Source organism: Zootoca vivipara, chromosome 15 (genome assembly GCF_965207765.1).
Source record: "Zootoca vivipara chromosome 15, rZooViv2.hap1.1, whole genome shotgun sequence".
NCBI classification, from domain to species: Eukaryota; Metazoa; Chordata; class Lepidosauria; order Squamata; family Lacertidae; genus Zootoca; species Zootoca vivipara.
Genome location: NC_142598.1, coordinates 25965219 through 25983909, shown reverse-complemented (window position 1 = coordinate 25983909; position 18691 = coordinate 25965219). Strand labels below are relative to the sequence as shown.

Sequence of the window (18691 nt, the reverse complement as noted above, 5' to 3'; positions counted from 1 at the left end):
GATTTGATTGAAGTATGGCATAGTGGTTAGAGTTCGGGGGGGGGGCAGCTATGACACACTTGGGGAACCCAGCAAACCCTCTCCCTTTTGACCTAACCCAAGCCACAGGGTTGCCTGCAAGTATAAAGCTGGAGGGAGAGACCATGGACTAATCTTCAATGGTAGGTTGAAACATTAAAAAAGAGTTATAAAAATGTGACACCAGAGGGTACTGTCGAGCAGCGATCAGTCACCAATGGGAAATTGCATTGAGAGCTATATTACGGTTTTTAAAAGCGTTTTTGCAGACCTAGATCCAGCCTGCGTCCACCACCACTTTGGGCTCTTTTGAGGAACTGTAGAGGTATAAAGGTAAGAAATAATTTGAATCGGGAGCTTCCTAGTTCACAACTCAATCTCTTAGCCTGCTTTGTGTTGGTTTCTTTTTAGCCTCTAGGTTCTAAAAGCTGGGGCGGAAGGAGCCACTTCCAGCTATAGTATAGCCCAGGCATCCCCAAACTGCGGCCCTCCAGATGTTTTGGCCTACAACTCCCATCATCCCTAGCTAACGGGACCAGTAGTCAGGGATGATGGGAATTGTAGTCCAAAACATCTGGAGGGCCAAACTTTGGGGATGCCTGGTATAGCCCGTGCATGGCCCTCCAGATGTCTTGAACTACAATTCCCATCATCCCTGACCACTGGTCCCGTTAGCTAGGGATGATGGGAGTTGTAGGCCAAAACATCTGGAGGGCCGTAGGCTGGGGATGCCTGTGTTATTTCATCAACTGCAGGTTTCTTTTAAGCACCAAAGGTTAATGAATGAAATCCTTGACAACCCAGGTTGCTGTCAGTCAAGCAGCGTGTCAGGGATTCTATTGACTTGTTGCATTTGCTTCCTTTCGTTTTGAAAAATAAGACACCCCCATAACAAAAAGCAATTGCACCACCATGGTGATTCACGGGGTAACGTAAATGGCAAACTGCAACTGCCTTTTAATTCCGTTGCCTGATTTTACCGTAATGACCACAAGGGCTATTTTATTGGCTTGCACATTGAATACAACTCTATAAAATAGTGCCAAGTTCTCTCGGGGAATGTGGAGAATCCCCCTGCAACAGATGATGATGTGTTCCTGTGCGTTGCAGCCTCCCCCCCCCTACCCCAGCAAAGACGATGAAGTAGAGAAGGGCTTTCTTGGGCAAGGTGATTCAAGCGAGTGGTTGCTGAACAACTCCAAGCATGCCTGGAAGCAGCGGACCATTTCGATCCCTTCCAGCCGGGATTCAGGCCTCATCATGGGACTGAAACTGCCTTGGTCGCACTAGTCGATGATCTCCGGCGGGCTAGGGACAAAGGTGAGAGCTGTTTCCTAGTTCTGCTGGATCTCTCAGCGGCTTTTGACACCATCGACCATAACAGCCTTCTGGACCATCTAGAGGGTTTGGGAGCTGGGGGCACTGTAATACAGTGGTTCCGCTCCTTCCTCCTGGGCCGTGTTCAGAAAGTGGTGGTGGGGGATGAGTGCTCAGACCCCTGGGCTCTCACTTGTGGGGTGCCTCAGGGTTCCGTCCTCTCCCCCATGCTTTTTAACATCTATATGAAGCCGCTGGGAGAGATCATCAGGGGGTTTGGGCTGGGTGTTCATCAGTATGTGGATGACACCCAACTCTACCTCTCTTTCAAATCAGAACCAGTGAAGGCGGTGAAGGTCCTGTGTGAGTGCCTGGAGGCGGTTGGAGGTTGGATGGCGGCTAACAGATTGAGGTTGAATCCTGACAAGACAGAAGTACTGTTTGTGGGGGACAGGAGGCGGGCAGGTATGGAGGACTTCCTGGTTCTGAATGGGATAACTATGCCCCTGAAGGACCAGGTGCGCAGCCTGGGAGTAATTTTGGACTCACAGCTGTCCATGGAGGCACAGGTCAATTCTGTATCCAGGGCAGCTGTTTATCAGCTTCATCTGGTACGCAGGCTGAGACCCTACCTGCCCACAGACTGTCTCGCCAGAGTGGTGCATGCTCTAATAATCTCTCGCTTGGACTACTGCAATGCGCTCTACGTGGGGCTACCTTTGAAGGTGACCCGGAAAGTACAATTAATCCAGAACGCAACAGCTAGACTGGTGACTGAGAGCAGCCGAGACCACATAACACCAGTCTTGAAAGATATACATTGGCTCCCAGTACGTTTCCGAGCACAATTCAAAGTGTTGGTGCTGACCTTTAAAGCCCTAAACGGCCTCGGTCCAGTATACCTGAAGGAGCGTCTCTTACCTCCATCGTTCTGCTCGGACACTGAGGTCCAGTGCCGAGGGCCTTTTGGTGGTTCCCTCGCTGTGAGAAGCCAAGTTACAGAGAACCAGGCAGAGGGCCTTATCGGTAGTGGCACCCGCCCTGTGGAATGCCCTCCCACCAGATGTCAAAGAGAAAAACAACTACCAGACTTTTAGAGGACATCTGAAGGCAGCCCTGTTTAGGGAAGCTTTTAATGTTTAATAAATTTGTTGTTTAGTCGTTTCCGACTCTTCGTGACCCCATGGACCATAGCACGGCAGGCACTCCTGTCTTCCACTGCCTCCCACAATTTGGTCAAACTCATGTTCGTAGCTTCGAGAACACTGTCCAAATTATAATTAATAAATTATTGTATTTTAATATTTCTGTTGGAAGCCACCCAGAGTGGCTGGGGAAACCCAGCCAGATGGGCGGGGTATAAATAATAAATAATTATTATTTGGGGAAACCCTGGTTTAAGGGTCGTTTCGAGGTCTTGCAAGGAGAATGGGATTATTTTAAAAACGAAACAACCCACTTTTGGCTAAGAAGGTGGAAGCACAACCCTACCATTGGGCAAAGTGAGGCAACTACCTCAGGAAGATAGTGAAGGACTTCCGGTTCGCCGCGCGAGCGAGAAGGCGCAGAAGCCTCGAGTTCCGAGGCTTCTGGCTACTGTGGAGGGGGGGAAATCCGCGGGGGCGCGCGGATCCCCGTTAAACCCCGGGTTGAGCTTCCCGGGGGCTTTCTGCCTGGCGCTGCTCCTCAACGCGACTCCTTCGCTGCCCAGGGAGCTCGGCAGAGTCCATGAGAGTCAGCGGGGTGGCAGTCGCGGGAGCCATTTTGGGCATTGTCACCACCTCCAGCAGCGAAGCCCTGAGCCTTCAGCCAGCTAGCGGCGGATGCCTTCCGAAAAACATTGGATTTGGACAAGAACTCCACGTGAGTGAAAATTTTGATTGACATTAATGATTAATTGGACACGGTGGGAGACTCCAAAATTCGGAAGTCGGTCTCCTGCATTGCTTTGCAACGACGCAGTAATTTGATCTCCAACAGGAGGAGTGAGAGGAAGTAACTAATTTGCCAGAAATTTGACATTTAAAACCCTCCAGGAGATTGGATCCCGGTCCCTGGAGTGATCAGCAAATGGATTTATAATTATTGTTGAAATCATGATTGGACTACGTTATGTATTTGGATTAAGGATTTAACCAGAACTGGACTTAAAATGGCTTTCATTGTGGAATTTGACTCCTGCCATATCCGGTCTTCCTATCTTCTGCTTTCCCACGGGGTCTGAGAGGCAAGGACAATGGCAGCCACAACATCAACACAAGACTTTTACTATCAACAGATTTACTCGGTACTTTTGAATATTAAAGACACGTTGGACAAGAACAATTTGCAATTGAAACAAACTAGTAAAAGATTGGATGACTTAAGCGCTGATACAAAAAGTGACGAGGAAAGAGAAGAGCCTAGTTCCGAGGATCCAGAGAAAGAATTTCAAACATTCGACAATAAAGACAATTTTGAAGCATTTCGAGACTGCAAAGAAGAGGAGAAAGAGGGAGATGTAGGGCAAATTCAGGACTTGAAAAAAGAACTCCTCAAGGGATACCCAGGGGGTTCTCCTGACCACCCAGTGAGAGAGGGGGGGCAGGGAAATCGCTGGGGAAAAAGGATGGAAGAAGGGTGTTGGGAAGTAACAAGAGGGGGGAAACAACAGGTTGGTTTTAAAAAACATGACTGGAAGTTTGCGGAAAGGGTAGGTGTGGGATAAAAAGATAAAATCATGTGTTTATAGGCTGGATTGCACGGAAAGTCCAACACTGGTATGAATTATGGAATTTGCTGAGACACCTGGGTAACTGGGGTCCAGGGGAAGGGGGGAGAATAAGGTAATAAAAGGGAATTTCATTTCTGGTAAAAACTTAAGTTTGGGGAATTATCAATTAGATTTGTATGTATATTAAAAATGTATATTAAAATTGAGATATTAGAAAACCTTAAAGGTGATAAGTAGAAAGGAAATTCAATTAGATTTTAAAAGAATTGTTATTCTGTGAAAACTGCTCTGTAAGGAATGGAAATAAGGAACCAATGAGGGGGGAACCGGGGGAGTCCAAATGAATTGATTAAGATATAAGATTATTGGATATTATTATATATTTTTCTTTTTCTTTTTGCTGTTGATATCTTTTGTTTGTTTGTTGCGCTTTTTTCTTTTTCTTTTTTGTGCTTATTACTTTTTCTTTGCTTTTTGTATTTCATGTGTAAAATGAATAAAGATGATTTTTTAAAAAAAGGAAGATAGTGAAGTGCAGTATTCCCCTAGAATAGCCTGTGACTCTGAGGTGCTAGAGATGAAGCAACATTCAACCGTCAGCCTGCAATATGTGGAATGGGTAGAGGGGGAAGAGTATCCTGTCCTTTGTCTCGGGCAAAATGTCATGGGTTGGCCTTGAATGAAAGCATTCCTTTACTTTGGGCAGGTTTTCAGCAATTAACTGCCAATAACAGTAACTGGGGTGTTAACATTAATTTAGATTGAACCATACATACACTCGCTTTTGAAAAGTCTTTATTTGTTTTCTTTTGCCTTAAAAAAAGTTATCAGTGCAACATTTCAGAACTTCCACTCCTTGTACCACCAAACACTGAGCAGTAGTTAATTGTAATTAGGAAATACTGAGTTCTGAAGCCAGTGGGTTATCATTTCGCTATTTATTTCCTTCTGTCAAACTCTGAAAAAGTCCTCTGTATAAATTAAACAAATGGAAAAAAAAATGTTATTCTCAATCCTAGGTCATCATTACAGCCAACAGAATTATAATAATGCATCTAAAATGTGTGTTCACAATATATCAAGGTATACATTTGGGAAGGGAGCGGGGAACACAACGAAAAAAAATATGACATTCTAGACTTGTTAAAAAGGATAATGGTCCCATATATTTATTAACAGGTTAGCAAAAAACAAAACAAAACAAATCCAATGGATTACAATATTTACATGTTATTTGAAAAATAAAGTAGTGATAAAAAGCATGTCACAATCATTTCATTTTTAATTTTTTTTCATCTTTTTCATTTTTGGTAACCATTACAAAACACCCAATCCAGGTATGGAACTGTTTAAATACATTTGAAATGAGGCCAATTAAAAAGAAAACATTCAGACACAAAATGTGTATTTATACTTGTCCTTCCAATGTGTTTTCCACATGACTCTCCCTCCCTCCAAATAAAGAGTGAAAAAATAAAAATAAAAAAATCCCGCCCCGCAAAGTATGAATCCTCAAAATCAAAACACCATGCTTTTCGAGTAGCACTTAGTCCACAAATGCAACAGTATTCTTCTTCATCATCATCTTCCACCATCAATTTGGTGAGAAGTTCTGTTGGATACTGACTTCTCAGCAACTTCCTGTCTCCTAACCCCCACCCCATACCCTCCCCCTCCCCCAGTTTAAAAAAGCGCCAAACAAAAAGAGGAAAAGAAAAAACCAAAGCAACCCCAAAAGACACATGCATTTCTAAAACTAGGTTTCAATCAAGTACTTTCTACTTTTTGGATAGAAACCCATTTGTTCACAATCAGACCATCACCCGTGGGTCCCGAGCTTGCGTTCTCACGTCCACACAAGACTTCTGCATGAATAAGGAACACAATCCCCCATCTCCACGTGGGCAAATTCCTATTTACGCTAAGCTGTTTTCTCTCTCTCTCATGCGAAGAGCTAACGGGAGGCGACACCGTTAAGTTTATAGACTCTCACCTTGAAATCCACAAAGAGATCTCCAGGGCCCCCCAACAGTACAGAAATTGGTCACCTCAAGCTTTCAAAATGACACGTTTTTTTTAATCAGCTCCCCCTCCTCCCCCCGTTGCACCGAAACGAGACACACCACATACAACAAAAAAAGGAAAAAGGCAACCGTTCTTAATAACCAAAATAATAACCAGTGAGAGATGTTCAATTTGACAAGCAACAGAATGATTATGAGGACCCGTCTTATTGGTCCACAACCTGCATAGCTGTGCTGTAAGTTTGGTTCTTTAGTTTAACGGGTATTTGTTTGTTTGTTTCTGTCTTTTTTCTTTTTTTAAAAAATGAAAACGTTACTTCTCTGCTAATTCCACGTTAGAAACTATAAAAAAAGGGAGGGGGGAGACACAATTTTATTCACAATAACTAATATTCCTTCCCAACGCCATCTCTTGGGTGGGTTGGGTGGACTGGGATGGGGGGGGGGGATAACATTACTTTACATGGGGAAAGAAAAACCCTTAATTGTGCTGTATTTGCAATCCCTCAGGCTGAGCAGACATAGACATGGGGCAAAACAAGAACGGCACAGATCCAAGTCGCATGACTTTGAAATAATAGCTGAACGCTAACAGCTTACCTGGAATAAAGGATGACAAGTCACAGACAGGTATCTAGGAACTCTCTCTCTCTCTCTCTTTTGTATTTTTTATACTAAAATAATTAAAAAAATCACAGTATTTTAAGAAATAAAACCCCCACAGGGATTTTGAGCACAATTTTGTTTTTTAAAACTTTGTGGTTGTGTTTTTTTCCTTCCATTCACCATCTTGCCCAGCAGTCTCTCTTTCTCTCTCTCTACATTTAACCACAATGACAACAGGTAGTACAGACAAATGCAGAGATTTGTATTTTTTTTTATTTCCCTTGGTTAATTCTGAGGTACTAGGAAACACGTGACTGTTTTAAGCAGTCTTTCTTTCTTTCTTTCTTTCTTTCTTTCTTTCTTTCTTTCTTTCTTTCTTTCTAAAGCAAGTCAGTCAGTCTGGAAAAGCATAATAGGTTTATTAAAACTAGAAAAAAGCGCCCACGTTTGTGCGCCGAAAAGTTGTCCTCTACATCTTCCATCCTCGTGACGCTTCTTCCATCCTCGAAACAATCCGAAGTCTCCAGGGCAAAGCACGGCGGCATAATGCGAGGAATATTTGGGAGTTTGCTTCTCAAGTCCAAACGAACATAAACTTCCCATTGTCGAGATCCAGAAGAGTTGCAGAGATGGTACTGGAGCCACATAGTTCGTCATCCTCAATTAAATAAAATTAATATATACACACACGCACACACGCACGCACACACACACACACAGGTACCAGTGCTTTGAAAATAGATCATTCAGTCCTAAAAGCAGCTTTGATTCTTCCTCGCCCCCCTTCCCCCCATCCCGTCCCATCTATCACTGTTCAAGTAGGTTGTTTGAAATCACACCAGGTGCTCATTCGCTTTTGGCCTCTTCGTTCTCTTGGAGTGATTTATCAGCAGCAGCAGCAGCAGCAACAATGCAGACAGCAGTTTCGTCCTCGTGGGGAAAGTCCACCAAGATTTTCGCGCTGCTTTCCAGCTCTTCTGCCAGTGGTACCATAACATTCTCCTCTGCCTCCTCTTTCGGCTGGCTATCTTCACCAATCTCCCGCTTGGTTTCATTCACAGCCCTAGAAATTCAGAAAACGGAAGGTGAGACATTTTGGACATGCATTCTACGTAAGCCAGTTTGTCAGCGCCGAAATTATATCGAGCGTCAGAACAACTTGGCCACCATAAGAAAATTTTGCCCATGGTATGACTATTTTCCACCTTCCCATTTCAACTCTCTGGCACCCTATCTGCATAACCTAGCAATTCTAAAATATAGGCACACTTTTACTCTCGCAAGATTGAATGTATTGCCCTTGGCTGTACTTGAGGGAGAATTCCAACAGATTCCACACGAAAAACACTTATGTCCCTGTGCAGATGGCAGTCCCGAATTGGTGGCGCATGCCCTTCTGCCTTGCACTCTTTATAAAGACTTGAGGAATGAGATTATCACTTCTCTTTTATTGTCCATTCCGGGTCGCCCAGCCACTGCCACAGTGTCCTTTCTCTTGGCAGGTCAAGATGAGCAGGTGACAGCAAAGGTTGCAAGGTTTTTAGCTGGGACAATCAGAATAAGAGCCACTATTTGACTATTGATTCAAAACCCTAAAATGTATTTTATATAATGGACTTTTTATTTCTATTCTTTGTATATCGTATTGTTGTTTTATTGCTATGGCCGATAGCTGACACAAATAAAGATTCATTCATTCATTCTACGTAAGCCCAGTGGCGGTGGCTGACGAAAGGAAGCAGTTTTATCTCCGCAAAGAAACCAAAGGGTCTTTGCCATAGTTCCTTGGCCCTGCCTTGAGCCAACACAAACAGCCTGTTACTCCTTCTGATGCTTCCCACACGGTCTCTAAAGTGGTGTGTTGGCAAAGCTCCTCTATTTCAGAATGGGACAGAATAGCGGTGGCAGCATAATTGGCTAAAAGTATCCTGAACGAATTCAGATTGATCCAGAGGCACCTATCAGAGGAAAACGGAAGGGCAGCGGTATTTTGAAATGCTTGCAAGCTTGAACTTTATACGCACAGAAACGGAAAGACAGACTCCAACTAAGGAAGGATGGCTTACAAAAACTGATGGGACCAAGCAGAAATGGCAAAACTGACTGCTAAAATAAGAGGACAAAATGATAATATCTACCTAGAAGAATGGAGGCCATTGGTGCATTACCTATTGAATTATCATTCTTATATGAAATCACACACAGGATTTGAGATGTGACCAACAGAAGAATGTAGAGAAAGGACTTTGGAAGCTTAAGACAATAAATATAAATGTGTTTTAATGCAGCTGCTAACGAGGGAATTAAAGGGGGGGGGAAACCAGGGAAGAAGGGTCGGGAAGTCAAGAAGAAAATGTGTAACCAAAATAATAATAATAATAATAATTAATAATAATACAGCAATAATAAATCATTGGAGTTATGTAATAATTTGGAAAAATTCATAAAAATCATTATAGAAGACAGAGAAATGCTTGCAGTTTATTGGTTGTGGGCATTGTTCCAGAATGAACAATTTTTATGCAAAACTGCAGCAAATTACTGTTCTGATTTGCTATTTATTTATTTATTTATTTAATTCTTATACTGCCCTTTATCTGTGGATCACAGGGTGGTTTACAACATAAAAACCCATAACACAGTAACAAACAAAAACAATACGATACCCCCCCCCCACCCAGTTTAAAAGGCCATAGATTATTTAATTGGCCAACCAAAAGACGCCTGCTTAATGTTTGACTGGATCATTGACATTGTATATCCATTGAATTCTTCTTTTGGGATTAGGCTATATGGGGATGGTTTGTTATTAAGTTTAAAAACAAGCTAAGGAGGAGGAGGAAAAGGAGGAGGCTACCTGGAGCATCAGAGGGCCTTGTTACCCTGACTAAACATTATTATTTAAATATATCAACAACTTTCAACCAAACAGACAATAAACCCCACAGAGCTACACTAAAATCAAGATGCAAGAGAAATATATTAAAAACATCCTACCCCCTTCTAATGCTGATGCCGGGAGAGCATTCCACAGACAGGGAGCCACTGCAGAAAAGGCCCTGTTTTCGTGTTGCCGCCCTCTGGACCTCTCACAGAGGCGGCACATGAAAAAGGGCTTCCAATGATGGTTGCAGGGTCCCATTCAGCCGATGACATGGGATGAAGTGGGTTCCAAATCATGAAAGTTTACGCCACAGCCAATTTGTTAGGCTTTTAGGGAAGGATGGGGAAACTTTAGCTCTTCTGTTGTTAAGACTCCAGCTCCCGACAACCACCAAGTTAGGCTGGGAGAGAAACCCATGTCAAAAACCCAGGAGAGTTTCTGTCAGTCAGTGCAGAAAACACTGAACTAGTTGGACCAGCAGACTGGCTTAGAATCACAGAATTGTAGAGTTGAAAGGGACCCTGAGGGTTGTCTAGTCCAACCCCCGCAACGCAGGAATATGCAGTAGTCCCATAAGGGGATTGAACCTGCAACCTTGGCATTATCAGCACTGCGCTCTAACCAACTGAGCTATCCAGGCTGGTATACGACACCTTCCTATGTGCCAACCAACGTGTTAAAAGCAGAGAGACTTAGACCAACTTACATGCCATGTCTCAGCACATGCCGTTCCCACTCTGAGCCCTCTGCAAACGTCCGGCCACAAAATTCACAGGGGAAACGTTTTTCTTGTGGTCCATTCTCAGAGAACCTCATGGACCCTAGAAGGAAACAATGCACATGTTAAGCTCATGTAAGAGTCCTCCCATTTCTCTTAAGGAAGCAGAAAATGAAGTTTCTCTTGAAGCCCAAGAGAATGTAAACAAGACCTCTTAAAAAGGAATCTGAGATGAGAATGCCAGTATCCTAGAAGTACCCTGAGGCATCTGCAAATTAGGATTGAATAAGGAAGATGGACATTCAATAGTGCTCATTTAGTCATAAATGAAATGGCCAAACGAAGAAATAATAACATTTGACTAAAATATTTTGCTTCACGTGCAAACTTTCAGATTTATTCCCCCCCCCACACCCAATTTAATTGATTAGTTGTTCATCTCTTATTTTCACCTTCATTGTAAATTATCTTTCTGTTTAACACCCTTTAAAACAATTATAGGTGCAAGGGCAAGATGTCAATTCCGGAGCTGAACTGCTTTAACTGTTACATCCTTGTCCCCAAGAAGCCCTTTGGTTATGTAAGGAGACTAAAGATCTCTTAACACAGAATTCTCAGCACTCCGAGAATGGCATTGGATGTTACAATGATGTGAAGAGTACAGGAAATGCAAGTGTTTGGCACCCCTTGTTCCTTTGCCTTACAGAACAGATCATTTCCCACCAGAAAGCTAATGCAGAGCTGAGAAAAAACTATTTCACCTCAAACGGAGATCCAGAGAATATGAGATACAGGCATTTCCCCAAAAATCTCTTCGCGTTGTTATAATGTCTGAAGCAGCTCTCGCAAAAGTTTTGTTTTTCCCATAGGTTCTTTGGGGGGTTAGAATTAGTAAAAAGTGTAGTCTTAGAACTGGGTTTAACCTTCTCTTCCCCACCCACCAAAGGTGTCTTGTGAAAATATAGGCAACAGGTAATCTGCCTTGCTCAATGGACATTTACAATGCAGTCGAGGCTCACTGAAACAAATGTACGTTTTGCCACCGGCTCCAATCAGACATTCCTCCTGTACAAAGGATGTCGCTTGTACAGGGTAAGACCCAACAAAGTGTTTAATTTAGTCTGGGTATGCCCTGCCAATCACAACTGGAGGCCTGATCCAGCCAAAGTTTGAACACTCCGAGTCTCGTTGATTTTCAGCCGGAAAGAACAAATAATGTGCTCAGATCAATGCGACTGAGAAACGCTTAAGCCCTGGCTGGATCATGCCCTGCCAAATATAATTGAGAACTCCTGACACCTTGAAGGCACAGTAGACATTCCACACGGCTGAGACGCAGGCCCCTTGTGTGAACAAGAGACCAGGCCACTGAACAAAAGATGAAACGTTTTCTCACAAAATTAAGATGATCGCCACACAAGCCATTAAAAATAATTGCTTGGACTATCTCGCTTGATTCTTTTCACTGAAAATGAGATGGCGCCATCTGCTCCAAGCATTAATTCTTTAGTGGGGATTATCTTGAGCAAGAAAACAACAGAATGCCAATGCCTTTGCCTTCCCAGAGTCCTCTCAAAGTACATAATGAAAGAAATGGGGATTTTGCTTCATTTACTGCTGATCTCTGCTTGCCTCATTTCCACGTTTTATTATAATGTACACAGCTTATGAGCTAACTTAAGCTACTGAAAATCTCTCTCACACACATACACACAAGAGCCTGCCCTTATTTCTCTGGGCAGTTTCAGTGCTAAGAAGAGATATTGTCACTTTCTTCCCAAAAGCCTTTTCTCATGCATTGATTGTTAAAACCATCTATCAAGGAATGTACATTACTTTAGTTTTTTGTCCTCTTGATGCTAAAAAGCATCTTTCGCAGAATGCTGATCTTCATCCACTTAAGTATCTCACGGTTTGGTTCTCAAACAGAATAAATTTGCCACAACATGAGGAAGGAGAGGGAGGGGAACTGTCTGCAGTTTTACTGAAAATCTGGTGCTGAAAATGAATTCATTCCGAGTGGGCATATTTGCATACATTTACCCTAATAAGCATGTATAAGTTGGTGTTATACATGCACAATTTGCCTTTCTTTGTCCCACTCCATAATCCTGAGTTTGGTTGTAGTGGGGGTCGGGTGTGAAAGGGCAACTGAAAATGTGAGTGGACATGAATAGTTGTGGTTACAGCCTTTAGAGGACTGGAGTTCAAGATTTTCCCCTCATTTGATGGTTTAAGACTTTTCTTGTTGAAATTGTTGGGATGCAACACAACTTGCACTGTAGACTGACATATCTGCATGGGAAGAGGATAGAGAGGAACCAATGGTCTTCCTAGACTGTCTTTCTTGTGCCAACTACTGATCTTCCTTCAATGCTAGACTGATACTCTCAAGACTGCTGACCTCATTTCCTACTTCCTTCTTCCGCATCCTTAACCTTGGGAGAGGAGACATCTCTCCTGCTGAGAACAAACAGGAAGCACAACTCTTTGTATCTCCACCTTTGTTAGATAGAACTAGGACCTTTCATATGAAGTATGCATTTTCTTTGATAAATTTAGCTTTCTTATTTTGCAAACTCAAGAGTCTTGATGTAATTATATCCAGTGTAAAGCATGCTTCTCCAACAGTGTTTCAGTGGTCAGCTGAACTTCCAAGCTACGTATTATTAACTCCAAACACCAACAGTTTGGATGCCTCTTGGGTCCCTCAAAGACTTCTGACAGGCCTTCTGCTGTCACCCTGGTCTAGCAACCCCTGACCCTTAGCTGCACAGCTCTCTCAAAGGCTGCCACTTGTGACACACACTCTTCCTGATAAGACTTTTTAGCGCTAGCCAGTGATTTTAGCTCTGGGCTTCTCATAGGCCTTCCAAACCATTAAGCCTCAATGTCCTCTGCCTGGCTCCGGCTTCCAGCTCTTCCTTCTTCTGCCCTCTTCTTCAACATACTCTCTGACACAGTAAAGCTCTACGTGACACATGACTGATGGAATCTCCTGTGACTTTTGGAGTTTGAGACCAGCCTTTTATTTCCAAACAGGGTCTCTCTCCCCTCTACCCCTTCCTCAGGCCACGATGGCTCTTGTCCAACAGGATGAGGCAAATACCCATGGATTCACCGCTAGAACTCACCAGTTTTCATTCCATTGTGCCTGTGTATATAATACAGAAGCCTCACTGCTAGAACTACATTTTGACAGAATGCAGCTGCCATTTAAAAAGCCCTGCCACCTTTGTCCCTATTCTCATACCCAACCCTGTTGTTGCAAACAGATAATCATTTATGCAGTAACACTGAGGCAAGGAAAATGATGGGTGCCTGGTTGTGCTGGTGCTTAGATAGTTGGTGCTGGCACTGCAGCACAGATATTCAATTATATATTGTATACAACTTTCTGGTTGAGCATTAGCCATGGTCTAGCCATCTTCATCTTTTCATATTAGTTGAAAATCTGAATTAGCTTATGAACCTAAACTATACTAAAGGTGAATGGACTATCCATTTCATACGGACATTGCAAGAAACCCCCCCCCCCAAAAAAAAACCATTCAACAGCTATTATGAACTTTTTGCTTGTGCACCAATTGTTTCTCCATTATCTGGCAGCTGATTGAACATTTCCCGGAAATACAGTGCTAGACAATGGCCTGGTTCACACATAACACTAAGCCATGGGTTGCTTAACCTATGGCTTAAGAAACAATGTAAACCTGAGTTGTCCTGTGGATAATCAAATAACCTATGACCTGGTTCTCCAAAGCTTTGTTTCTTTTCCAGCTGGCAGTGCCTTCTGCCTTTGTAACTTCGTGTGCTCCTGGAGCACAGTGGCCAAACCAATCATGGTTAAAGAAGGGCAGGCATGTCAAGTCAACATTACAACCAACCAAGGTTCACAGCCCGTCCACAAGTCATGCCTTCAGACCATGGTTTGCTAGATGTGAACAAACCATAGTTAAGCCTTTGGGCACAGTTTGCACATAACCCAAAGTAATGATCCAATAAACCAAAGCTTATGCTTAGTGTTACAGTGGTACCTCTACTTACGAATTTAATGCGTTCCGAACGCACATTCGTAAGTTGAAAAAAATTGTAAGTCGAATCCCATAGGAATGCATTGGGAGAAAACATTCGTAAGTATAAAAAATCCTATCTAAACCGCATCCAAGATGGCGGACGGAGCTCCATTCGTAAGTAGAAACATTCGTAAGTAGAGGTACCACTGTATATGTGAACCAGACCAATCTCTCCCTCTCCCTCCTTTAGCATTGGTGTGTCTTGGTTCATGGGGAGAAATGCAGATGAGATAAAAAAAATTGCTTTTTGAGGGTAGCCAGTCCCAGCAATGTGCTTGGGATCAGAGACAAGACAATTATACTGACCTCTCGCTTCACACTTGGGGCTCATCTCCTCTTCCTTTTCTTCCTCATCGCTGCTGGAAGTCTCCTCTTTCTCCTTCATTTGTTCCAACTGATCTAAGTTAACCCGTCCAACCAGCTCAAAATTGCGACTCACCTTTGGGGGAGGAAAACAATGTTGCATAATCTCATCTGTTACGATTACACTGTGCATGCCTCAGATTCCCCCATATGTCAACACTCTTTCATACAACAGGGGCTCTCAAAATGCTTTGAAAACAAATAATTCCCACGTGAGCAAAGCAATGGTTCGAGACATACCAAAGAGAGATGGCTTTTTGCTGACAGGTCTCTGTCTTTGGAAATGGTGGCAAGCCCACAAGCACCCAAAAACATACAAGGGCTGGAAGGGGCACTACCAAATGCCACATAAGGAAAGACGTAGAAGGAGGTCTGCACTGATTTGAGTTCTATAGGGCAGAGCCCATCCCAATATGACTGTAGCCCAGGCATCCCCAAACTTCGGCCCTCCAGATGTTTTGGACTACAATTCCCATCTTCCCCAACCACTGGTCCTGTTAGCTAGGGATCATGGGAGTTGTAGGCCAAAACATCTGGAGGGCCGCAGTTTGGGGATGCCTGCTGTAGCCTAACATCGTGTTGATGGCTAGCTGCTCCCGCAGTCATAAAGGGTGAAATCTTGTAAGTTTTGGATTCTTTACACCTGTGGGATGATGCTAGCTCTTGAAAAAGGGCTGGAAGGCGGCAGGAGTTAGGAGGAAGAGAAGCAGGGGAGGGAATCCTTAAGCATGGCTAGCCATCCGAAAAGGATCAATTGGTGGAGGATGGGAGAAGGGGTAGGTAAAAGAAAAGGACCCCTGGATGGTTAAGCCCATTCAAAGGCAACTATGGGGTATGGCACTCATCTCTGCTTTCAGGCCGAGGGAGCCAGTGTTTGTCCGCAGACAGCTTTCCAGGTCATGTGACCAGCATGACTAAACCGCTTCTGGTGCAACGGGACACTGTGACGGAAATGCCGTTTCCCTTCCCGCAACAGTGGTACCTTTTTATCTACTCACACTTGTATGCTTTTGAACTGCTAGGTTGGCAGGAGCTGGGACAAAGCAATGGGACCTCACCCCATCATGGGGATTCAAAGCGCCGACCTCCCGATCGGCAAGCCCAAGAGGCTCAGTGGTTTAGACCACAGCACCACCCGCTCCCTGTCAATTGGTGGAGGGTGGAAGAAGAGGTAAAGCACAACTACTTGCGACTCCCCAAACTTTTAAAATGAGCAGTACACATGCTCTTAATTTGATACTGTATCTCACCATCACAGCAGAGCTGCATGTGAATAAAGTACATTTTCAGCCAATTGCAAAACAGCTTCTGCATCAATTCATGTAAGTATTCTCACATTAATAACTGCTGTATCATCAGTGGAAAAGCTTTGCCATGGACACGCAAGCTATATGTTTGCCCTCCAGCCAAATTGTTGTGAATCCTTTGGGTTAGGTGCGTGCTGAGAGAACACTAATAAAATAAGCTTGAGCTAGGCTTTTTTGGGTTCCATAATCACTGCAGATGGTGAAAGCAGTCACGAAATTAAAAGACGTCTGCTTCTTGGGAGAAAAGCAATGACAAACCTAGAAAGCATCTTAAAAAGCAGAGACATCACCTTGCCGACAAAGGTCCGTATAGTTAAAGCTATAGTTTTGCCAGTAGTGATGTATGGAAGTGAGAGCTGGACCATAAAGAAGGCTGATCGCTGAAGAATTGATGCTTTTGAATTATGGGGCTGGAAGAGACTCTTGAGAGTCCCATCCACTGCAAGAAGATCAAACCTATCCATTCTGAAGGAAATCAGCCCTGAGTGCTCACTGGAAGGACAGATCCTGAAGCTGAGGCTCCAATACTTTGGCCAGAGAAGACTCCCTGGAAAAGACCCTGATGTTGGGAAAGATGGAGGGCACTAGGAGAAGGGGACGACAGAGGACGAGATGGTTGGACAGTGTTCTCGAAGCTACGGACATGAGTTTGACCAAAGTGCGGGAGGCAGTGCAAGACAGGAGTGCCTGGCGTGCTCTGGTCCATGGGGTCACGAAGAATCGGACACGACTAAACGACAACAGGGCTGTGAAAATGTAATGCCGTCCATCTCAAACTGTGGAACATGGAAGAACCACAACAACACGTGGATTATTGAAGGTGCTGTGTGTCCACAAACCAGAATGGAAAACGGGAGGAGGAGGGGAATAGAACAGAATGGCTGGAACCCTGTATGAGAGTATATTGCTGCAGGATCCACTTGCAATAGCCGATAACCATGGACAGATTTGTCTTATCAAGAAGCTAGCGGTCAGCACTGTTTCCTACAGCAGTGAAGTGCACAATTGTGTTGCGGAAACATTTATTTAAGGTGGTGTTGGACCACCTGTCACCGTGTCTGCTGCATAGCATGTTCACCCACGGGCGCAGATGGCGCCCAGAAGCTCACCTTATGCTCATCTCGAAGGTGAGCATCCAGCTCGTCCGTGTGCTTGGTCTCATAGTAGCAGAGTTGGCATTTGTAAGGTCTCAGCTCATTGTGCTTCTCTATGTGCTGCTGTAGGCTTTCGTCGCTGGAACACGTGAAGGTACACTTGTCGCAGCGGAAAACGATTCCCTGCAAATATTTGGACAGCTTGGAACGGCACACTTCTATGGGGACCACTCGCTCTTCTAGTGGGGCGAAAAGAAACAGTAGAAGTTCCATTACTAAGTTTTCTCTGGTTCCCTGAAGGCAACTCACACACAGCCCCTTCATCTCCATTCTGCCATTTCACCCAAAATTTAATTTCAAACCCCTCAATTTGTTTCTCTGGCGCTTTTGATATGGATGTTATTTCTGCAAGTGAATCAGAACCAGAAGAATCTTTATTGGCACCAGCCACGAGCCACAGCAATAAAATAAAATAAAAGGTAGATAGAGGTAAAAACTATACAAAATACCCTGTTTCTCCAAAAATAAGCCATAGCAGGATTTTTAAGCATTCAAGAAATATAAGCCATACCCCGAAAATAAGACATAGTGATAGGCACAGCGGCAATGCCGACCGTGGCAGGAGAAGGAGGAAAAAAAATAAGATATCCCCTGAAAATAAGAAAATAAGCCATAGTCTTATATTCGGAGAAACACAGTACATTTTGGAGCTCTACATCAACTGTCTTCTCATTTCATTTTCATCATGAGCCATGTCAGACAGGGACACAGTTCTTATCTGCAAGTGTACTTAAGTTATTTAACTTTAACTCGTTCCTGAGACTTACAGAACTGTGAATATCTCATTAAAATAACACCAACGCCTCTTCCCCCCCCCCCCAAGCTTAACCTTAATCACCAAAAGCCAGGCTCAACTGGTTTGTTTGTTTTTTATTCCACAACGTTTATAAACCACTTGACTGTAATAAAAGCTCAAAGCAGTTCTAAAACATGTTTAAAAAAACCCACAACCCTAAAACAATCAGTAAGAAACAGGTGAGAACTGTTTAAAACTTTCAAAAAAAACCACAACTAAACTAAAAAGTTTGGCAAGTTTGTAGAGGTTGGATGTGGTTCCATAATTTGGAGGGGGAGGGTGTTATAAGACACACACACACAAAAAGGATTAACTGGTAAACATAGCAGACTTGAAAGTTGTTATAGAAGAATATTGCAGGCTCCCTGGATCTGAAAGCTGACATTCTCCAACACAGGAATTTTAAAGGGCGACTCTAGCATGAAATGGCTGAATGAACTAGTAATGAAATTTCATTCTATTCATTTGGGTTTGAATAGAGAGAACGGCTTTCTGTCCCGCTTACACATACCAATTTACTTAACCACCAGTTTCTGCTGCTGTGAACAATCTCTGGGCTTATTTTGCATAAATTTAAAGTCTAATTCAATTGTCACAGGCTGTAAAACATGTTTCCTTTTTTTTTTTTTTTTTGCTATTTGACCCCACTGTACTGCCCGCCCTGCCCTCCCCACTTTTCTGGGGCAGCTAAGCATTCTTTTAGAAAATTACTTAA

The 18691-nt window shown here is 43.4% G+C and overlaps 1 protein-coding gene across 8 annotated transcripts in view; it reads right to left on the bottom strand.

The window, feature by feature from the left end:
* Window positions 1–7005: 7005 nt before the first annotated feature.
* ZNF462 (zinc finger protein 462) overlaps window positions 7006–18691 on the bottom strand; it is a 157201-nt gene continuing 145515 nt past the window's right edge. For all 8 annotated transcript variants that reach the window (XR_015947304.1, XM_060269173.2, XM_060269182.2 and 5 more), the window contains 4 exons: window positions 17136–17359; window positions 14663–14795; window positions 10269–10383; window positions 7006–7741 (listed from right to left, as the gene is read on the bottom strand). Coding sequence is in view for 7 of the 8 variants with exons in the window: in XM_060269173.2 (XP_060125156.2) it covers window positions 7525–7741; window positions 10269–10383; window positions 14663–14795; window positions 17136–17359 (689 nt within the window). In the remaining variant the exon portion in view is untranslated. The remainder of the gene's footprint in view (window positions 7742–10268; window positions 10384–14662; window positions 14796–17135; window positions 17360–18691) is intronic.